The 23,405-nt window shown below is 37.6% G+C and overlaps 1 protein-coding gene across 2 annotated transcripts in view; it reads left to right on the top strand.

Annotated features, from left to right (window-relative positions):
- Positions 1–21,146, top strand: part of Dhx9 (DExH-box helicase 9) — a 33,769-nt gene extending 12,623 nt beyond the window's left edge. Inside the window, exons 1-23 of one of the 2 annotated variants that reach the window (XM_021632859.2) lie at positions 439–576; positions 1,273–1,319; positions 3,375–3,511; positions 3,891–3,980; positions 4,076–4,237; positions 4,340–4,417; positions 4,848–5,039; positions 5,850–5,991; positions 6,465–6,547; positions 7,747–7,903; positions 9,481–9,581; positions 10,969–11,182; positions 11,327–11,421; positions 11,645–11,718; positions 13,413–13,565; positions 15,833–15,993; positions 16,777–16,888; positions 17,133–17,294; positions 17,400–17,527; positions 18,329–18,558; positions 18,644–18,759; positions 19,147–19,347; positions 20,158–21,146. In XM_021632859.2, the coding sequence (XP_021488534.1) occupies positions 1,289–1,319; positions 3,375–3,511; positions 3,891–3,980; positions 4,076–4,237; positions 4,340–4,417; positions 4,848–5,039; positions 5,850–5,991; positions 6,465–6,547; positions 7,747–7,903; positions 9,481–9,581; positions 10,969–11,182; positions 11,327–11,421; positions 11,645–11,718; positions 13,413–13,565; positions 15,833–15,993; positions 16,777–16,888; positions 17,133–17,294; positions 17,400–17,527; positions 18,329–18,558; positions 18,644–18,759; positions 19,147–19,347; positions 20,158–20,848 (3,510 nt within the window). In that variant the 5' untranslated portion in view covers positions 439–576; positions 1,273–1,288 and the 3' untranslated portion in view covers positions 20,849–21,146. Of the gene's footprint in view, positions 1–438; positions 577–1,272; positions 1,320–3,374; positions 3,512–3,890; positions 3,981–4,075; positions 4,238–4,339; positions 4,418–4,847; positions 5,040–5,849; positions 5,992–6,464; positions 6,548–7,746; positions 7,904–9,480; positions 9,582–10,968; positions 11,183–11,326; positions 11,422–11,644; positions 11,719–13,412; positions 13,566–15,832; positions 15,994–16,776; positions 16,889–17,132; positions 17,295–17,399; positions 17,528–18,328; positions 18,559–18,643; positions 18,760–19,146; positions 19,348–20,157 lie in introns of those variants that run through there. The other variant, XM_021632858.2, reaches the window with a different exon arrangement.
- Positions 21,147–23,405: the final 2,259 nt, after the last annotated feature.

Below are 23,405 nucleotides of genomic sequence, written 5' to 3'. Positions count from 1 at the left end.
GCCTACAACTTATTGGACATGGCAGCATTTTAAAGAGTAATTAGAAAGGCTGGTGTAGAGCTCAGGGGTTGAGCGTCTGCATAGCATACGTGAGGCCTTGAGTTCAAATTTCCAGCATCAGTAATGTTTATTATATTAAAAATTATAATATACCTAAGTGCCTAAAACTCAATAAATTGCTGCCCTCCCAAAAAACACCAACCCTTGATGTAACTTACTGATTTCTGATGTAAAACAAAGAATTCAGGACAAGACAATGTAAAAGGCAGACAGTTGGAGCTGGGACACATTGCTCCTGTATGTCCTTAATGAAAGGCATAACAGACAGCAACACCAGAGGTCTGTGTTCATATACACATGTGCTGATGCTTAGGCTGAACTAAGCAATCACATGGGCTACTATTGTAAACTGATTTCTGGTGTTGCTGTTCCCCCTAGGTGGAGGAGAATGAGATTGAGTGCTGACTTTAAGCCTGGCTGAGAAACATACTGTCATCGGTGTCATTAATGAAAGGGTGGATGTTGTTCCCCTGAAAACCAGTGGCCTTTGACCCCTTGAAGCCCTTGTGCCTGAAGGTCAGTTGACAAAGAAGTACAGGAAGGAAACTAACATTTTTTTCCCCTTAAGCTTCCTCTAACCTTTTTATTCACAGCACAAAGACAATTTTGAATGTACCTGAGCAGTGAAGGACCAGTATATGTTTGCTAAAAACCTAAATTCACTCCTTAGAACCTGTTAGCAGTTTTAGTTATGTGACTTTTGTTCTCTAGGCCCTGGTTTAAATATCTAAAAGTAGGCTAAATTTTTTGTTACCAAGGACTTCTTCCAGCTATAGATAAATCCGGACTCTGCCACAGGAGCTACTGGTATATAGTGGTTGCATGTATAAACTTACCCTAACAGGTTGCAGTTGTAAATTTGTATATAGATAATTTGAGTTTGGTGTTTTTCTTAGCTCCAAGATAAAATTTTCTTTCATTGAAAGCATTCTCATATTCAAACTCTACATTGGAATAAAACTAAGTAATTTTGTAATTCAAAACCATAACATTTTCTTTTCATGAAAGCGCATCAGCTGATTATAACTAATGTCATATATATTTGCAGTTTACATACTTTTTGTTCTAGGATTGGACAGAAATAAGTGTTCAGAATGGTTTTTGCTATAATTTTTGCCTAATGCAGTTGGAAAACCTCCCTGACCAGGGAGCTAGCGGAGCTAGCAATCTACAATGGTAAATTACTAACATTGTTTGTATATGTTGTTACAGGAGCTTTATTGCAGAAATGACCATTTATATCAAGCAGCTGGGCAGAAGTAAGTATAATTGCTTTTTTAGTACTCCTTATGTTTTTGCAGAGATATTTTCAAATTAGAGGCTTGGGCTTCTATGGTAGAACATATAACATTGCAGAGAAATTATAAAACTAACTTTGAAGATAATTTTAGACTATTGCATAAATTGATAAAGTGCCATTTGTTAATGGGAAAGAACAATAGGAGATTGAGTAACATGTAGGGTTGTGGCAGTTGCTAATACTGTAAAGTGAGAAATAGATATGTAATTTCATGGATATGGAAGAGTTGGGTATTAGGAGGTAAAGGAGATGCACCAAGGAATTTCAGAGTTCGAGATTAAAGTAGAAAGATGGAATTTAATAAAGTAAGAGAATTAAATACCTAAAGATAACAGTTACATTTGAGAGCCATGTAGTGAATGGTAGATATGGTGGTAGGTGCCACTATTCCTTGTATGGATTGCTAAGGTAGGACGATAGCCTATGAAATACAGTGAAACTATTTAAAAATAAAAAATGCTGGGCAGTTGTGCATGCCTTTAATCCCAATACTCAAAGGGCAGAGGCAGGTGAGTGTCAGAGTTTGAGGCCAGCTTAGTCTACAGAGTGAGTTCCAGGACGGCTAGGGGTTCATAGAGAAACACTGTCTCAAAAAAAAAAAAAAGGTTAAGTAATTAGAAAGTAAATAGGTAAGTTTATGGATTTAAGAAATGGTTCAAATTAGTAGAATGCTTACTTTCTAGGCTAAGAGGTTCAGTCCCCTGTACCACAAGAAGCTAAGGTGCTTACTTGCCATGAAACAAATCCCTGGGCTTTGTATCAGTATCTTGTGCAGGTTGTGTGTGTGTGTGTGTGTGTGTGTGTGTGTGGTTAGTTTGTTTTGTCCTGTGTCTCAATGGTAGTGAGCTTATATTTAGAAAGTCCTGGTTGCATCTCTTCTACAAAACAGACCCAAAACTTGAGAAATGTGAGGGCTGGGCTTGTTGTAAGCTTATTTGATAAGTGTTTGCATAACTTTCTGTGGCCTGGGTGTTTGATCCCAAGTACCACATAAGCTTGGTAAGGTGACACAGGCCCAGCACTGGCAGATGAAGCAGGGAATCAAAAAAGTATGGGAGTAGCCAGCCATTCAGGACTACATAAGAGCTTCTCAATCTTAAAACAACACAAATACTTAAAAGTTATCCTTTGTTACAGACTGTTGGATACTGTGTTCTGGCTACATGAAAAGCAACCAAACAAAAACCATGAGAAAATCCTAAACCCTGAGAAAACGCAGAATAGAGGTCATTCATGTGAGATGATGGCCAAGCTTTGGCTGGCCTTGAACTCACTACAATCCGCCTGCCTCTGCCTCTCCAAGGCAGACTGCTGGCAATAAAGGCATGTGCCTCCACACACAACTATTATTTCTTCTTAAGCACTAAGATGAAGGCTTAAAAGTCTTAGAAAGATAGGGAATATTTGTGTTTACTAACAAACACTATACCTTAACTATATTGTACCATACATAATAGTGGGTCACTTAGATCAGGAAATTTAGAGGAATGACCTGAAATACTTTATGTAAGAATTCTGCAGGTTGACAAAAAATGCTCAAATGTAGCTTTTTCGTTAACAGTACTGGCTTTCACAACCCCACCCCAAGACAAATTCTCACTATGTAACTCTGACAATCAAATTAGGTCTGCTTCTACTTTCATAGTTTAAAGCAGACTAACATAATTGTGACAGGCTGTATGACTTGCAAGGCTTTCTTTCCTTTTTCTTCCTTTCACATGGTATAGCCCATTAAAACTGCTTTGGAATCCTGGGCTCACAGAATCTTAAACTCAAAGCTGTGATCAGTAGTCATGCCTCACTGTACCCATTAAGTGGAAATGTTTTGAGGGATCTAAGTGATATAGTAATAATGACAGTTTAGTGTGCTAACTTTTAACAAAATGATTAATAAGATTGTTGAATTGGTGTTTGGTTAGTGAAAAATATCTGTGTTGTGCTTTATATCAGCAGTTCTTTAGTGCATAAATGTCTAGTTATTCCTCATGGAATAACTGTTTGGTAATCCTTACAGGGATTTTTGCACGTGAACATGGATCAAATAAGAAATTAGCAGCACAATCGTGTGCCCTTTCACTTGTCCGACAACTCTATCATCTTGGAGTGATTGAAGCTTATTCTGGGCTTACAAAGAAGAAAGAAGGAGAGAGAGTAAGTTTTTAGGCATAAATATTCTATTCGTTTTCAGCTAAAGGAGTTGAATATATATAGTTGGAAGAATGAGTTCCTTCAGCAGAGCATTATAATGGGAATGTAAGTGCCAGACAAATAACACATTACTCCTGAGCTGTAATCTGAGCTCAGAGCTTAGTAAAGCAGAAATAAAATGCTGTACTAACTAGAACTCTGTGAAAATCTTAATGTTAGCAGTGGCTAGTGAGCAAGTCATTGAAGACATTCTCACTAAAAGTAATTTCTGATTTCTGACAGTAATAGCCCTAGTCAGTTCTATTACTACTTTTGGTAAAATTGGTAGTTTTGAATTACATTCATTGATGTTATTGATGATTTTCATTATTCCTTTTTTTAGGTGGAACCTTACAAAGTTTTCCTTTCTCCAGATTTGGAGCTTCAGCTGCAAAATGTGGTTCAAGAGCTAGATCTTGAAATTGTGCCCCCAGTAAGCATATATACAGCTTTGTAGTTTACCTTGTTTAAAGTCTTTTCTTAGACACCAGTCTTCTTAGTATTTATTTATTTTTGTTTTTTTATTAGCCTGTTGATCCTTCTATGCCAGTGATACTCAACATTGGGAAATTGGCTCATTTTGAACCATCTCAGAGGCAAAACGCAGTGGGAGTGGTTCCTTGGTCACCCCCACAGTCCAACTGGAATCCTTGGACTAGTAGCAACATTGATGAGGGGCCCCTTGCTTACGTAAGTACAGCATGGGTTCTAAGATCAGTTTTGGTGTTTTCCCTTTGTATATATATTTTCTTAGGTCAGGATAAAATAGATTTTGTTTCAATGTTTTTGCAGGCTTCTACAGAACAAATAAGCATGGACCTTAAGAATGAACTAACATACCAGCTGGAACAGGATCACAATTTACAAAGTGTAAGTGTTAAAAATCTTATATGTTGTGTAGAGCTTCAAAACATTGCTTGTAGTTAGGCCTAATTTCAGGGTTACACCAAATTATTAGTCATAGTTAACTCTGGTAGTAGTGGCTGTCAATTCAGTCAGGACTTAAGAATGAGTGCTGTTACTTTATTGGTTTTAAACATTATATAACTATTTGTACATTTTTACTGCAAATATAGTGATAACATTTATGGCAAGTCATAACAAAATGGGAAATTATTTAGATGTTTACGGGGACATAAGAATGAATTAGGGGAATGAAGACCAGTTAGTTTAGAAATTTAGTGAGAATTTTATTAGAGATACAAATGTATTCATTCTTTAAAATGTTTCTATTAATAAACATTTAGAAAGCTCTACCTTTTGTGCAAATGTTTTAAAAGAGTTGAAACTTGGCTAACAGGTGTTACAAGAACGAGAACTGCTCCCTGTAAAGAAATTTGAAGCTGAGATTCTGGAGGCCATTAGTCAAAATTCAGTTGTGATTATCCGAGGAGCTACTGGATGTGGTAAAACCACACAAGTTCCACAGTACATTCTGGATGATTTTATCCAGAATGACAGAGCTGCAGAGTGTAATATTGTTGTGACTCAGGTAAGTAGCAAGCCAGTGTATTGAGTTCTATAAATTGCTTGATAATTGGCTAATTTTTTGGTTGTCAAATAAGGTTTCAAGAGTTTTAGCTAGTAATATAAGCACCTATACACTGCCCGCTTTCTTAGTACTGTGGAATCCTGAATATGCCACAGAACTATAGCCTCTTCCCCCCCCCCCTTTTTTTTTTTTTTTTTTAAGCAAAATTTGTAGAGATGTTTGAGTGGTTAAGAGCATTCATTGTTTGTTCTTCCAGACAGATATCCTGATTTCAATTCCTGGCAAACACATGGTGGATCACCACTTTCTATACTGGGGTCTGATGCCTCTTCTGGTGTGCAAGTGTTCATGCAGATGGAGCACTTGCGCTTAAAATTTTGCTATGTATCTGGATAATAGGGCAAAATCACCAGTCCTGTCTTAGTTTCCCTAAAATTTAAATATACAAACCCCCATAAGAGAAGCAAAGATCAAATCCAAGTGATCTTATTCTTTTAACTACTGTGTTATCTTTCTGTAAATAAGATAAGTTTAGCAAACTGCTCCTTGGGGTTGTGAGGGCAGTAGATATTAGGTTAAACTGTTGGGTATAACTCTACTTCTGAACTTTTTGGATGGAGAGTAGAGCATTGCACAAAAAGCCCACTTACATATGTAATCAGACCCTTAAAAAAAAGCAGCTGTGTATTAGTGTGGTGATGGAGAATTTCCCTAGCATGTAACCTAAGTTTATCACACCACACACAGACATTGTAAAACAAGTAAAGCTTAATTTTGTAATTTCATGTTGGTTTTCTGTTATTGTTTCAGCCCAGAAGGATCAGTGCAGTTGCAGTGGCTGAGCGAGTTGCCTATGAGAGAGGTGAAGAGCCTGGAAAAAGCTGTGGTTACAGTGTTCGGTTTGAGTCTATACTTCCACGGCCCCATGCCAGTATAATGTTTTGTACTGTAGGTCAGTAATGTATTTTCATTTTCAGCTTACTGTCATCTTTTTATTAAGAAGACTACAAAAAGTCATTGGTTTCATAGTGCACATTTTTGTTCCTGTGCTTTGGAGGCAGACAGGAAACTCTGGGTTCAAGGCCAACTAGTCTGTAGAGTGAGTTTCAGTAAGGACAGTCTATAGTCAGTGGCTACACAGAAACTGTCTCAAACAAAAGAAAAATTCAGAATGTTACTTCTTGCATATTCTTCAAGACCTTATCTACAATCATAGGATTGTGTTGAAGCAGAGTCAATTATCTAAGAATTTTCTTTGTGATTGTGTTTTTGTTTTGAGATAACGATTTCTCTTATATGTGTAACCTTATTGTCTAGATGGTCTATTATAACAGCCTTGAGGCCAGGTGCCACCAACCCCCACCTAAATTTTTTTGTTGCTTCTTTGACTCTAAAAAAGCAACCTTGTTTTTTTTTCTCCCCAAGGTGTGCTCCTAAGAAAATTAGAAGCAGGGATTCGAGGCATCAGTCATGTAATTGTAGATGAAATTCACGAAAGAGATATTAACGTAAGTAACTTAGGAGTTAAGAGTTTGCATTGTCTCTGAATGGACAAATTATGTCCTTGCTCTTTTTCTCTTCTACCACTGCTAAATACTACTCACTCAGGTCCTGTGAGCCATCAGTTTTCACTCTTACCAGTAAGCGTTTATATAACCTAGAAGCTGATTTATGACTTGAGCTGGTGGGATTTTTTTTATTTTATCAGTTTTCCTTTTTATATAAGTTCTGTGTTTTTAGCAAAAGATGATTGTTGATAGCTTATCATTTCAGATGGTAGTGATAGTCATGGAAAACTAAAATTTTCCACCGTTATCTCTTGCACTTCTAAAGATGTCCCACTATTTTTTAGATTGTCAGTCTTTTATTGGGGAGTAGTTTCATTCACTGACCCAAATCCACACCTCGAATATCTTGTGTTCAAATTATTTTACTTCAGTCTTTTGAGGTGGATTTGAAATAAAGATTACGTGTGGTATGCATAGAGAGCTTACATAGGATGGAATCAAGCATAAATGAGGGTGGTAGTTTGGCAGAGATTTTAAACTATAAAACTACTAAATTATTTAGGCTGTTTTATTAGAACTAATGTTTCTAACTGTGTTGTGCAATTATAAATTTAATTGTACTGAAAAGTAGATATGCATACTTTTTCTATAAGCATGCAAGAGCACAGAAACATTTTAAATTATAAAACTAAGTTGTTTTGGCAGTTACTTTATTAGAACTAAATTTTATTATGTTTTTAATGGAAATTGTGTTGTGTAATTAATTATAAACTTGATTGCTTGAAAAGTAGATGAATTGTTTGCATGCATGCCTTAAGTTGTTTTTTGTTTTTGTTTTTTTTTTAAGCATGCAAAGCATATAGAAACAAAGGCAGGCCTGTTGATCAATGTCAGTTGGTAGAATGTTGGTCTAGCATACACAAAAGCCACCAGTTTGAATTTTTTTTTTTCCAGTAATACATGAAACTAGGGTTGGTCATACATTCTTGTAGCAATCTCAGCACTGGTAATGTGGTGGGAAACTGAACAACTATAGTGAAGTCAAGTACATCCTGAATTTCTTAGTACCCTGCCTCTAAATGAAAATTCACTGTAATCTGTTTTACTTTTTACTGGTCTCCTAAAAAATTTCAGTAATGTCTTAATACTACCACAAATCTTACAGGTGTATTTTATAACCCCTCTTTGTATTTCAATAGACCGACTTCCTTTTGGTAGTACTACGTGATGTGGTTTTGGCTTATCCTGAAGTCCGCATTGTTCTTATGTCTGCAACGATTGATACCACCATGTTCTGTGAATATTTCTTTAATTGCCCGATCATTGAAGTTTATGGAAGGACTTTCCCAGTTCAAGGTAAATTTTATGAGTGTATCGGGAAGAAAACATTTTATACAGAAGGGCTTTTCATTTTCTTAATTTTGGAGATGTCAGTGACAGTTTGAAAGACTGAAAACATTAGCCCACAAGTAACTATCTAACTCCAGTCCCAGGGCACTTCACACCCTGTTCTGCCTTTCTGGATGCTAAATGTTGCGCCATACACTACAAGTACAAAAAAAAAGTGTGCTAAATTAATAAATGTCTCAGCATTTAGGAGACTTTTTGGGCCCGTGTTGTTTAGTTTTGCAACAGTATTGAGCCTATGGAATACAACCATATTTCATTTACTTTTTAAGTCATTTTAATACTTTTTTAAAAAAATGATCTAAATGACCTACCTCTTAAATGGGATTCCTAGGGCTTGCTGGCTTAACAGTGAGTTCAGATTTGGTGAAAAGTGATTGAAGAAGATAACACACAAACATGTTCACACAATACATAAGTTAAATGTATGAAGTAGAAGCTAATTTTATTTCTTAGGGTATGGGTTTAAAAAGTTCTAATACTTGCTTGTCTTGGTGGCGCATGCATTGAATTTCAGCACTTGGAAGGCAGAAGCAGGTGGACTCTTGAGTTTGAGGCTCACTGGGTCTACAAAGAGACTTTCAGGGCAACCAGGATAGAGAAACAAAGCTAATATTTGCTGTTCTCTATACTTCAGAACTTTATGCAGAGATTAATGGATGGTAGCAGGTAGGAGCAAAGTTTCTTACAGATTACATTGAGAAGTTGCCTCTCTTACTGTGAAGAGACACTGTGACCAAGGCATGAGAAACATTTAATTGAAGGATTGCTTACAGTTTTGGGTTAATGATCATCATGGTGAGGAACATGGAGGCAGGCGGGCATGCCACTAGAACAGTAGCTGAGAGCTTACATCCCAGTCTTCAGTCAGAAGGTAGAGAGAAATGGGCACAATTTGAGGATAAAGTTTAAAACATGAATGTGTGCTGAATAAGAAATTAAATAAGTGATAATTACAGATTTTATGCAGAAATTCTAAGTAATAGGTGTAAGTTTCTTGTCCATGCAACTTGACTCTACTCAGTGAGTGGATTTGTTTCTGAAGAGTAGTCACAAGTGGCAGAGGACCACAGCTTAGCACTGAACAAAATTGGTGAACATTAATTTAGGTGCCTTTTGTTTGCAGTCCTGGGTGTGAGCATTTTGTTGTCAAGATAGAAATGGATTATAGAGACACTTCTTGGCTTTTTAGAATTTTAAAATACATTGCTGAATGGTAGTGATCTACTCTATGCTTTAAGATCCTAATGAGTATGACAGTGTATAAAGATTATGTAAATGTTTGTTTGAAAATGTGTATAAAGGGGTTTGGCAGAATATATTCAAGAATTACTCTTTCAGGGTCTTAATGGGGACGGGGTGCATACTTAGTTTCCATTCATGAAATTTCACTGCTGGAATTTCTTAGTTTTTGTACAATCGAGTTGATAGGGATTAAAGGAATTTGAACTGTATTTGCGAATGAACTTATAGCTGTACCATTTTTGTAAGTTACTATACTTAACTAATTTGATTATCCCTGACAGAGTATTTTCTGGAGGACTGTATTCAGATGACTCAGTTCATTCCTCCTCCAAAGGACAAGAAAAAGAAGGATAAAGAGGATGATGGTGGTGAAGATGATGATGTATGTAGATTTCTGTACACCTACATGACTGAGGAATGTTCATTGTGAGAATATCAGGTGGAGAAAAGACAAGTGGGTTGTTAAAGCACAAAGTAAATTGACCGTGTAGACCCCTTTAAAATAATTGGTATAGCTAATCTTTGACTGTTGAAATGATTCCAGGTTCGGTGATGAGGCTGTCATAATTACATATAGGTATTATATAAGGTCTGATATAAAGTCTTAAGATTTTTACAAAAACAAACTCAGTCCTTTTGTGTTTCTGTGTCAGAGTAGACTTGTTTCATTTCTATACATCACTTTTACAAGGGCTTCTTATATCCAATTTATGATTATTTCTTTAATTAACGGTACCAGATGAACCTGACAGATTGTCTTGCCCCACCCCAGTTCTGTTTTCTTAACGTAGTGTTAGGTATTGGTTGAACTTCATAGGCAACCACATTGATAAAACATTTTCATGTTTGAATTTATTTGTGGGATGTTTGCCAGGGACATAAGAGAAAACAACTGTGAAGGGAATGTGTTCTCTCCTTTAACACAGTGGGTTCTGGTGAGCAAAGTTCAGGTGGTCAGCATGTGTGGCAAGTACTTTTACATATCTGCTGTTAAATTCCTTTCTGTTTTGTTGAGATAGGGTTTCTGTTCTAAGCAGGCCTTGAACTTGTTCCTTCTTTAGTCTCCCAAGGTAGCCGAGGAAAGCCTTTATAACCACCAGGTCTGGCTTATCTATGTCATGACAACCAGAAATGGTGATTTTGATAGAAAGTAATGTGAAATTGTAGGTATTGAGAATGCACCTAGGAGGTAAGGTGAGAACGCCAGATGAAGCTCATTCTCTGCTAACACTATTTGAAGACAGCCTGGACTTTGTATGTTCAAAGCCAGACCGAGTTACACAAAGTGGGAAATGGGTGTAGAATTATGACTAGTAGGTTATGTTTCATTGATTGGAAAGACAGTTCCTGGAAATTGCCAAAAATATTTAGAAAGCTCAATTAGTAAAAGAAGCATTACAGAATCAAATTTAAAAGTTCGAAGTGGAATATTAGCTATATCACAGAAAAATACTATTATGTTTCCTTTATCATAGTTTCTATATTCATGGACATCAATCTCTTTGAAGACATACATGTGTGTGTATATAGTCATACTCAGGTGCTTCCATGGGCAAGAAAAAGGTCTGGGTCCATGGAGCTGGTAAATGGTAACAACTGGACTTCATGGCTTGCATGTGGACCATCTCTAGTTGAGAAGAAGTTAATAGTATTATGACTGTACCCTAGGGTTAAACAATGTTAGATATACTTGGCTAGAAAAGGCAAATCTAAGGAAGTTGAGAGCTGTATGAGTTGTGGCAAATGAATCATGTTCCTTTTTCTTGCAGGCAAATTGCAATCTAATATGTGGTGACGAATATGGGCCAGAAACAAAATTGAGCATGTCTCAACTGAATGAAAAGGAAACACCTTTTGAACTCATTGAAGCTCTCCTTAAATACATTGAAACCCTTAATGTTCCTGGAGCTGTGTTAGTTTTTTTGCCTGGCTGGAATTTGATTTATACTATGCAGAAGCATTTGGAAAATAATTCACATTTTGGTATGAGTTCTCTTTTAGATTGACTGAGTATTACTGCTTTTTGTCTTGACTAATATGTTGGTGTGTTTGTTGAATGAAAGTGTGTACAGTGGAAAACTGTTTTAATTTGCTCCTACTTTAGTCCTTAACCATTTTGTATTATAGGAAGTCACCGGTATCAGATTCTGCCTCTACATTCTCAGATTCCTCGAGAGGAGCAACGCAAAGTGTTTGATCCAGTACCAGATGGAGTAACCAAGGTAACCAAGGCCATTACAATGAAATCAGATGTGATCTGATTAATAAATAATTATTAAATGTTCTAAGAGCTACTGCGAAAATGCTATGGTATCCTTTTTTTCTAAAGTCTTCTAAGCTTGGTAGGTAATTTTTTCTTTTTACTCCTGTTGCACTAATGAACCTATTTTAGGTGGATTTAATAAATCTGATTGATCATTGTTCATTTTTTGTATTGTTTTGCAGGTTATTTTGTCTACAAACATTGCTGAAACAAGCATTACCATAAATGATGTTGTTTATGTCATTGACTCTTGCAAGTAAGTTTCCAGGAAATTTATGTGCAATTGCCAACTTCATCAGTTAGCACTTTAATTTCTTTTTTGTTAGGTTTTATTTTTGCTTTTTTCTTTCTCCAAGATTTATTTATTTTACATATGCAGGTGCTCTGTCTGCATGTATACCTGCATGCCAGAAAAGGACATTCCAGTATAGATGGTTGTGGGCCTACCATGTGGTTGCTGAGAATCAAACTCAGGGCCTGTTAACCCCTGAGCCATCCCTCCAGCCCAAGATTTTATCTTTACATATAGTAGTGGTTTTGTTTATATATATGTCTATGCACTAGTCATGTCCCTGGTGCCAATGTACTGCCATGTGGGTCCTGGGAACTCTGAGAACGAACCTAGGTCTTCTGCAAGATCTGTTCACTCCAATCCCTAATTGTATTTCTTTTGAGGTATTTCATTGCTCAGGGCTGCCTTTTCAAAGTTTAGTCCTCTTGTTCGAGTACTAGGGTTATAGCTTCACCTAGGTTTTAAACTTCATTGTCAAATTTCCTTCTATACCCACACAGATATCATACATTTGTATATAATACTGACTGTGGGTTAAGAGTACAACTTAATAACCAGGTTTAGTAGACAGCCAAAACAACTTTTTTGATTTTTTTTTTCTCTCTCTCTCTCTCTTCTTCTTTTTTTTTTTTTCTTCTTCTTGAGGTAAAGTTTCTCTGTGTAGCCTTGCAGTCCAGGCTGTCCTTGAATTCACAGCAGTCAGCCTGCCTCTGCATCACAGAGTGCTAGGATTACAGGTGTACACCACCATGCTGGCTCAACTTCCAGTGTTTAATATTACAATGTGTTAATTGTGCGTTCCATTGGTGGTTTTCATTGCTCACTGAACTTTTCATGCTGTGTTTTGGTTTGGATAGTGAAATGGTTTCTCTGTATCCTTGACTGTCCTCAAACTGTCCTCAAACTCAGTAACCATGTGAGCTGAGCCTTTTTATATATTGAATATACAGAAATTTTGTGAAGAGGGTAATAAAGGAGGCTTTGGTGGCTGCTGTACAGTTTTTCAATACAACTGTCAAATGTATTTGATTTGCTGGTCAGTGAGTAGCATTTTGTTCTAATCTCAGGTGTGTAGTAGTGAGTACCTAATAGCTGTAATGAGTTTTAAGATTTGCAAATAAAACTAACCATGTTCTACTCATTCTTGAGATGACTGATTTGACTTGAACTCTGCCCCCATACCTAGACATCACATGCCAATTAGGTCTCCCATTGTAGAAATATAATACCAACACTTAATTTAAAGGAAGGGCTTTGCTTTTCAAGCTTACTATTCTAGAGGGAAAGAGCCTGATCTATATTATCTATGTATGCATACAAGCTGGCCTGAAACTAACTATTGATAGGCTTTAGTGAGTATTTCAGTGTTAAATCTAGTGTTCTTTATGCTTCTGTATGTTTGTACCCATGTGTGCAATACTTGAAAGCCAGAAATATATCTCTTAATTTCCACCTTATTTTCTGAGACAAGTCTGTCACTGAGCTTGGCGATAGAACTTGTAGTATCCTGTTATCTCCACTTAACAGGATGTCATAATTTAGCTTAGTGTAAGTGATGTAGATAATGTTATATTGTTGAATAGATTGGTAGCTGATAGAATGTGAAATCATTGCTTATTTGTTACTGCTGTCTCCAATAACCACTTTTTCCTATTTAGACAAAAAGTGAAACTATTTACTGCTCACAACAACATGACCAACTATGCCACTGTATGGGCATCAAAAACAAACCTTGAGCAGCGGAAAGGGCGAGCTGGCCGTGTACGACCTGGGTTCTGTTTTCACCTTTGTAGTCGAGCTCGTTTTGACAGGTAAATAAATTTTTAAATAACATTTGTATTATATATATTTACATACATATAGGTTGGGGAACAACTTGGGTAAAGCTGTTATTTGGGCTCTTATCAACTAATAAGCCATCTTGTTGTCCCAATAAGGGTGGAAGGTTTTTTTTTACTCTTTTGTTCAGTCCCTACCCCTATCTTTCCCTTCAATGAACTGCATACCTAACTGCCTTCAAAAAGGTTTATTTAAGTTTGAATAATGGAATTCTGTGTATATAAATGAGACTAAAACCCAGAAGCCAGTGTTAGCTTATGTAATACAAGTGTTACATAGTTAGTTCCATTGCTTTATCTCTTTGGAATGACTGGTGATACTGGATGGGCAGTCTTTTAAGCACCACAACTTAAAATTTTTTCTATTTCTTTGCATTTATAGGCTATTTTTTCTTATGATTGGGGTCTTGACAGGGTCTCGCCATGAAACTGGCTGTCGTTGAACTCACATGTGCCTTGTCTTTGCCTCTCAAGTGCTGAGCTTAAAGACATGTTGCACGTATCCAAGAGTATGGTAGTTCTTGTTTCATTTTCCCATGCCACTTAGTTGAAAGTATTCATTCCCAAGAAAAACAAAACAAAATGAAAACTAAATGTGTTTTGGAGGTATATGACTTACATAACTTTGACAGACCGCAAGTAATGAACTAGAATAGAAAAATTAGTTCCGCAATCAATTATGCCAACAATTGTAATTGAAGGTTTGGTAAACAAAAGTGTTCAGGAGACTAGCTACAATATTTAAATATATATACCATGTGCTGGAGGCAGGCAGATCTCTGAATTTGAGGTTAGCCTGATAGAGAGTATGGGTTCTAGAACAGCCAGGACTATGTTGTTGAATATTTATTAAACTCTTGAGGGCTATTCTATGATCTGGCTAGCCCATAATAATAAAGACAGACCAAACAATTTATTTAAACAGCTCTAGCATAATAACTAGACAGCATAATAAACTAATTTTCTAACCTAGTCTCGCTAGTTTGCAGCTGCATTTCTCAAGTTACTTGCCAATATTTCGTCTTTAATGGGCTGGATTTGCTCCATAAGGCCAAGTCCTCATTCTTCATCTTCTCTCTCCTGCTTCTCCTGGCCTCAGATCCCTACCTGATACGCCCAGTCCCGGAACTGAAAGTCCGCCTATTTCTATTCACAGTAATTTGCTGTTAGCGATTTAACCACTCAGAGAATATTGGGGAGCAAAGTTTACACAGCATCATTCCATTTACACTGATCTTATGGGGCAATATTTAGCATTCAAACACCCAGCCATACCACGCCAACTCTTAATAAGGCTATACAGAGACTCCTATCAAACAAGAGAAACATTAAATGTTAGATTGTCCCTGAAATTGAAGGAACAAGTAGTTAAAACATTAACTTTAGTAAAACCACCCCATCTACCCCTCACCCCCAATTCTCGGTGTTTTCAGTTGACCTTCAATATTGAGGGATATGTGCCTGATGTGGTAAGTATTGTGTACTGATAAATTATTTTTGTAAACTTAAAAGGTGTTAGTATTAAATTCTTATATGCCAACAGTTTCAGTGTGTGTCTTCATGACAATTTTATTAGAAACATTTCTGAATTAGAGATGTGGATTTTTAAGGTTTCTGTTCATGCAATTTTGTGAATTGAGTTTAAGTAAGACTTAAGGTGCTTTGTAACAGTGCTTGTTTATAGTAGCTTCTCAGGAAATAGAAATATTAACATAGTTTCAAAGGCTAAGTGTTAGTAACTTGTAAATTCTTTTTGTTTGTTCCCAAAATGGTTGGCACTGGGAGCCTTTGGAGGTGATGTAGATTAAGGATATCTTGTCTTTCGCTGAACTTGCCACCACTTTTTTCAGTCATGATTGTTAATAGGCCGTATCCGTAATAGCCATAAGTAGAGGTAATAATCTTTACTTCGGTGTTAAAAAGACATTCTGAATTCAGTCAGAAGGCTTTTAAGAATTTTTTTTATATATACAGTATTCTGCCTGCATGTGTGCCTATGTGCCAGAAGAAGGCACCACATCTCATAGATTTTTGAGCCACCATGTGGTTGCTGGGTATTGAACTCAGGAACTTTGGAAGAGCACCCAGTGTTCTTAACCTCTGAGCCATCTCTTCAGCCCCCTAGAAAGTTTTGTTGTTAATTGTAAAAGGATCAGGAAAGGGCTACTGTGTACCCAGTTTCTCTCTACAAAGATTTTATCAAATTGTCATTTTCTTTTTTTTCTGTTTCTCAATTTTAGACTGGAAACCCACATGACACCAGAGATGTTTAGAACACCATTGCATGAAATTGCTTTGAGCATAAAACTTTTGCGCCTGGGAGGAATTGGCCAGTTCCTTGCAAAGGCTATTGAACCTCCACCTTTGGATGCTGTAATTGAGGCAGAGCATACTCTTAGAGGTAAGTGCCTCTACATTAGGCTTATCTTTACCTGGCAAATCCTTTTTGTAAAGCTGTATATATTTTTTTTTAATAATTTATTTAACTTTTATGGATGGTGTCAGATCCCTTGGAATTGGCATCGTTATGAGCTGCCATGTGGGTGCTGGGAATTTAACCTGGGTCCTTTAGGAAGAGCAGACAGTGCTCTTAACCACTAAGCCATCTCTCCAGCCCCGTAAAGCTGTGTTAATGAGGCTTTGTAGCTAAACATCAATTTCCATTAGGAGCTTGAAGGGTGAGTTAGCATAAATGCGTCTCCTTTAGAAGATATTTAAGGAAATACAAACTATTATATCTTAATATGAGTTAGAACATGGATTATTCCTTGGACCTGTATGTAATATTTTAAATGTGTATACCTTGGAAGTTTTGTTTCTTAATCTCAAATCTGTCATTAAAGTGGTGTAGTGTATTGAAAAATGAGGCTGTTAAAGTCTGCTCTGCATTGAACTTGGAATCTGCCATTTCCCTGCTGTGTAGAATTGTACAGATTCAGTTTCTTAGGGAATATGTGGGTACTGAATGCTGATGCTGGTCCTCTATCAATGGCTATAGCCCCAATTTGCACAGAACGAAACTTTATAGTGTCTTTTGTATTAAGATACACCAGGATTTGGTGTTCGGGTTTTGACTGAATTACTTGTTCTGGGGGTCATCATGCTTGAAACTTTCCTTGACACATAGTGAAATACTATGTGCATTTATTGACATGCTCACTCACAAACAAGTATTTTCCCACAGAACTTGATGCTTTAGATGCCAATGATGAGCTGACTCCTCTCGGACGAATCCTGGCTAAACTCCCCATTGAACCTCGTTTTGGAAAAATGATGATAATGGGGTGTATTTTCTAGTAAGTTTGCTTTATTGTTGTCAAGAGGTGGGACGGATTACATAAAGGCAAGGTAGGCTGCTGACGAAAAACTAGCTGTAAAAATAGGTTTGGTAAATTATTAGTTTCTGTTACAGACCAGCTAAAATGTTGTTCACGCATGTAAGTAAGCAGTATCCTAGCCAACAGCGGAAAGGGTTCAGTCGTCATTTGGTGATTTTCTGGCAAAAAGATTGCTTCACTCTTAATGTAACTGTTGTTTCAGTGTGGGAGATGCTGTCTGTACCATCTCTGCTGCTACCTGCTTTCCAGAGCCCTTTATCAGTGAAGGAAAACGCTTGGGGTACATACACCGGAATTTTGCTGGAAACAGATTTTCTGATCATGTGGCTCTTTTGTCAGTATTCCAAGCCTGGGATGATGCTAGGTATGGACTTAGAGACAATCAATCACTGTTGATAATTTTGTCAGCTGTCTTAGTTTGTAATGATCTGAGCTTGCTGAGCATTTGAAAATGAATGCTTTGTTTTAGGATGAGTGGAGAAGAAGCAGAAATACGTTTTTGTGAGCAGAAGCGACTCAACATGGCAACCCTAAGAATGACTTGGGAGGCTAAAGTACAACTTAAAGAGATTCTCATTAACTCTGGCTTTCCAGAAGGTAAACGTCTCCATTTGTTTGCTCATTGTGTCTCATGCTGGTAACTCCAGCATCCAGGAGGCTAAGGGCAGAATAGAGTCATTGAGAATTCAAGGCTAGATAGCTTGAATTGATGTGACACCCGCTCTCAAATACAGGAAAAACTGCCCCGCCCAAAAAAAAAAGTGAACTGTTGTCATACATTGACAACAGCATACTTCTGTGTTCTAAGCTATTTGACCATAATACATTTTTATGATGAAACACTAATCCAACCCTCTCTATGTTGAGTTTGTCTTTTACAAATCGATTAAGCTCTTTGAGCTGGAGTGGGTAGTCAGAAATAAAATATGTTCATGTTAGTCCCAGAAAGTAGAATTTTAAAAGGTTAAAAGCTGAATAAAGTAGTTATTTATAAAAATAACAATTTCTGACATCCAAAAAATAAAGGGGAAAAGAACATTTTTGTATATTTTTTATTAAGCTCCTATCCTGTTACAGCCAGTAAAACTGATAACAGTTTAAATTGCTTAGGTTCGTATAACTAAATCTAGAATTGCGGTTTATAGCACATTGTTACTTAGTTTTCCATTCAGTGGTAAAAGTATTGCTTAAGTGTGTATTGGCTGAAAACAGCCTTCATGGCATTACTTTCTTGGATTGTCATTTTGCTGTGCTTTTAATAAGAACAGTGGGCACCTTTGATTGAAAGTCTTATCAGAAGAGCTCCTTAAAACTTGATTTGTGACAGAAAAGTTCTTAGAAAGCTGTTGGAGTCATTCTATTAACATTTTTTAAAACTTTTTCTAATTCTTTTAACAGATTGCTTATTGACACAAGTGTTTTCAAACACTGGACCAGATAATAATTTGGATGTTGTTATCTCTCTGCTGGCCTTTGGTGTCTACCCCAATGTATGCTACCATAAAGAAAAGAGAAAGATTCTTACCACTGAAGGACGTAATGCACTTATCCACAAGTCATCTGTAAACTGTCCTTTTAGCAGCCAAGACATGAAGTACCCATCTCCTTTCTTTGTTTTTGGTGAAAAGGTAAGAAGATGAGGGAAGTCTGAAAGATCAAAGTTTTGACATAGCTAATTATCAGTGTGTGACTTTTCATTTTCTCTATCTGCAGATTCGAACCCGAGCCATCTCAGCTAAAGGCATGACCTTAGTCACCCCCTTACAGTTGCTTCTCTTCGCCTCCAAGAAAGTCCAGTCTGATGGGCAGATTATATTTATAGATGACTGGTATGGACAGCCTTTCAATTGTGAACTTTTTAGAATAGAGATTTATTAAAATTTAGCTCTAATCTTCAAACTCTTAAACTTTGAAAAATAAAAGGCAGGATTTCATGGTTGAATGAAAGAAAGTTACTTTTATAATACATTTCCTTTGAGATTTTGGTAGTATGGTTTATCAAACTACTAGAATTGGTTATTTTTGAGATGTTTTATAGGGTAATGTTGACTATTACTGTTCATACTTAAATTCACCTAATTTGGATCATGTCTGAGTCTAATAAAATAAGCGGGTACATTTATGCCTCACTCAACACATGGGACAGCAATCTGACCAAATAGTCATCCATCTTTCTGTGTGTGCTCCGAGTATATGTCTTATTTCTTTCATTTTAGGATCAGACTTCAAATATCGCACGAAGCTGCAGCTTGTATCACAGCCCTCCGGGCAGCCATGGAAGCTCTGGTTGTTGAAGTGTCCAAACAACCAAATATCATCAGCCAGTTGGACCCTGTAAATGAACATATGCTGAACACAATCCGTCAGATTTCTAGGCCCTCAGCTTCTGGTATCAACCTTATGATTGGGAGTGTAAGGTGAATACCTAATTGAATTCGTGTGTCTATTAAATCTAGTCTTGACTACTAAAGATTCTAAACATTAAATATGGAATTTAGTTGAACTCAGAACAAAATGCTTATTTCCTTAATGTCTGTTACTGTATACACAGCATTTCCACATTAGAAATAAAGCCCTAAGAAGTAGAGAATGTATGGAAAGTCACTGGGTCAGAAAATGTAATCTAGATGAGATTCTTTCCACAGTGCTGTGTTGGCTTCTCAAGTAGAAAGCCTGGGGTTCGTTTTAGGCTGTCTTTAAGAAATTTCTCTTTATAAAATATTTTATTTGCTTAATTGCTCCCTATTTATACCAAATGAATGTTACAGTGGTTACTTATCTTCCATGTCTGTGTTTACTAGTTTTCAGTATTTTAAGGAATTTTAAGATTTATTATTTACACAGTGTTCTGCCTGCATGTACACTGGTACACCTGAAGGGTCACCAGATCTCATTGTAAATGGTTGTGAGCCGTCATGTGGTTGCTGGGAATTGAACTCAAGGCCCTCAGAAAGAACAACCAGTGCTCTTAACCTCTGAGCTGTCTCCCCAGCCCCCACCAAAGACACTTTTTTTAAAGTTGGTGCACAGTAATATTCGATAACAAATACCATGAACCAGAGCAGTTTCATACATTGCATGTTTTAATATGGCTGTTTATATGAGGTCTATGGAGAAGTATTAAGTGTTGCTTGTTTCACACAGGACTGGGATTCTTAATTTAGTATGTGTAGAATTCTGACTTTAATCACACACAACTAAAGTGATTTTTCCCCCCCTGTTCCTAGGTATGGTGATGGTCCACGTCCTCCCAAGATGGCCCGATATGATAATGGAAGCGGATATAGAAGGGGTTATGGAGGAGGGGGTTATGGCGGTGGAGGATATGGTGGTGGCGGCGGCGGCTATGGAGGAGGAGGTTTTGGAGGCGGTTTTGGAAGTGGTGGGGGAGGCTTTGGAGGTGGCTTCAACAGTGGCGGTGGAGGCTTTGGTAGTGGTGGAGGAGGCTTTGGAAGTGGCGGAGGTGGTTTTGGTGGTGGCGGAGGTTTCAGTGGTGGGGGAGGTGGTGGTGGTTTTGGTGGTGGCAGAGGTGGGGGTTTTGGAGGTAGTGGAGGCTTTGGAAGTGGTGGGGGAGGCTATGGTGGGGGAGGTGGGGGTTATGGAGGTGGTGGTAGTGGTGGTTATGGAGGAGGCAGTTGTGGCTATGGAGGTGGGGGAGGAGGCTACGGTGGTGGGGAAGGTTATAGTATTAGCCCCAACTCTTACCGTGGAAATTATGGAGGTGGTGGGGGCGGCTACAGAGGAGGTTCCCAAGGAGGTTACAGAAACAATTTTGGTGGTGACTACAGAGGATCTAGTGGAGACTACCGGGGATCTGGTGGCGGCTATAGAGGATCTGGAGGATTCCAGCGAAGGGGTGGCTATGGAGGCGGTTATTTTGGACAGGGAAGAGGAGGAGGGGGTGGCGGTGGCTATTAAGACCAGACTCTGTCATAGCCTATGCATAGACCGTTTAAAAATGCATGCTATGTTTTTCCAAGATGTTTATTTGCACCAAAAAGTAAACCCATTTTCCGCTTAATCTGTGGTTCATTGTAGTTTCAAGCAACGAGGAATGTAGACTAGTGATTTTGTTTATATTATGTAATGTAAAATATGACCTATTATCACACCATACAGTTTGTATTTTTTTTTTCTTTAAGGGGTAAAGGTTTACCTTTTAACTTTACATTTTCTTGGTTTTCATTTAATACAAAATAAAGCATTAAACTGAAAATGGCTGTGTAGTTGATGGTCTTTATTACAGAGAGTAAAGGTCCCCTTTAATGTAGGGTCTCAGTATGTGCAGGAACTACCTCTGCTTTCCAAATGCTGTGCACCACTATATTGGCTACAGGCACTTTTGTACCCTTGGTAAAACTTTTTACCTGAGCCGAAACATTTTGTGTAGGAAAACAAAAAACTAAGGCCAGCATTTTCTATTCCAAATCAGTTTCCCCTAGTGGGAATAAAGGTATGTGAGCTTTGTTAACACATGACTGTATGGTTAGAGAAGTACTTTGCAGATTCTTTCCCATCAACGTGTATCTCAATAGATGTGAAGTTAGAGGTGCTTTGATAACAAATTTTACAGTAAATTACTTGAGTTCTTTTGGGAACAAGGAATACTGGAAATAAACCCAGGACTACCCATGCTACCCACCATCTTGAATAGATTGGGTACTCTTTCAACATCTACATGTTTAAATTTTGTGGGTGCTAGGCTTGTTTTTCCAGTGAGCTACATTCCCATTGCAAATGCTGTAAGATGCTCCTGTCTGTTAAACTTGTCATTTTGTGTAGGGTTTAGCTGTTTAATTGCATGTTAAATCTAGTCAGATCTTCCCATCTGTGTTCTCTTAGAAATCCAACTTCCTATATGCTGGCTGGCCTTAGCTTTCTTATAAAACATCGTAATCTTGCAACCAGTACATTCTCCATAGTGTACCTAATGCCTCCTTTTGCTTAGAGAATAAAAAACTCCGCTCTACCCTCTCTAAACTCAAAAGCTGTACTAGCTATACTGAATCACATAATGGTGCTTGTGAAAACTGCTGTAAAGAAGTAGAATTAGGATAGGATTTCTTTGACTTGGTTATAAATGAGAAGCCGAGTTGTATATAGTGCCCCTGAGGGTTGCCTGAAGTTTCATAGAACCTGTGAGCATAGTTCTATTTTTTTTCCAGTATTGTACTGTAAACCTATATAGATTGGGAACTAAAACTGCCCCACTCTCTTTAGCTCTAGTTTTTATTTGGAAGTTATATGCCCACAAATCTGAAAACAGTAATCTTCATAAGAGATGTAAGTGTAAGTACCAGTTAGATTAGGCAGTTTGTGTAGTAAATTACCTCACTGCACTTAACATGCTTTCCTCACCATACCCGTTATAGGAAGCAGTCACAGAAAACTATGAACACCAGAAGTGGAGGTTACAATTGGATTAGAGCTAATTGTTTCTGAATTCCTTTGAATTTAGGTTCTAGGTTTAAATTACTGTCCAGAAGACAGGAACGTGCAAGGTTGAGTTCTTTATGCCTTGACATCTAAGACATCACTTACTGGATGTCTTAGATGTCTGTGACCAAAAAAAAAAAAAAAAAATTGATCTCCCATTAGAGTCTTAATATACAAAGAGGCTTGGAGGAGGCGCAATGTGCCTTGGGATTTCTGTCGCTGTGGAAACTGGCCAAAAGTAGCTTGGGGTGGAAAGGGTTAAAAGGAAAGTCTGGGCATGGACTGAAGCAGAAGCCATGAAGGAAAGCTGACTGGCTTGCTTTGCTATACCATCCAGAGCCACCTGCCTGGGAATGGCACAACCCACAATGACCTGGGCCTTTCTACATACACGATCACCAAACAACAAGCAAAATTTCTTCAGCCAGGCTTGGTCACACACATCTTTAATCCCAGTGCTCTTGAGGCAGAGGCATGTGGGTCTACAAAGAGAAGCCCTGCTTTTCAAAACAAACCCAGAACAAAATTCACTTGAGGTTTTCTCTTGGATGTCAAGTTAAAATAATAGTCAGCACAGGCAGTATGTGGCAAAATTGTAGAATGTGCTTAGTAATGTGTAAGGCTTAAAGAGTTCCATCCCTGGTAAATACAAGGATAAGGAGCTGTGTATTGATCCTTAATTGAGGAACATCTCACTGAATTTAGATTCCTTTGGCTGAGAAAATAGGCTGTAAAGATGTTAATAAAGACGTTAATGGTCCTAGTCCTCAGGATCTGTTAGTCCATTCAGTTTGAAATAGGTTGTAGGGAAAGTAGTCAAAGATGTTAATAGTTCTAGTCCTCAGGGACTCTCAGTATATACTTAAAATTTGCTTACGTGATGTACGTTAAGGTCCCTGAGATGGGGAGAGCGGTCTAAATTATCCAGGCTAACCTAGTCTAGCAAAAAATGGCTCAGGCTGGCCTTTAACTCCCTTGTAGCTTTGACTAACCTTGAAATTCCTGATTGTCCTGCTTCCAGCTCCTCACCTTAGGTGAT

The sequence above is a fragment of the Meriones unguiculatus genome, chromosome 11 (genome assembly GCF_030254825.1).
Source record: "Meriones unguiculatus strain TT.TT164.6M chromosome 11, Bangor_MerUng_6.1, whole genome shotgun sequence".
NCBI classification, from domain to species: Eukaryota; Metazoa; Chordata; class Mammalia; order Rodentia; family Muridae; genus Meriones; species Meriones unguiculatus.
Note: the sequence above shows the minus strand (reverse complement) of the source record. Positions and strands in the feature narration are given on the sequence as shown.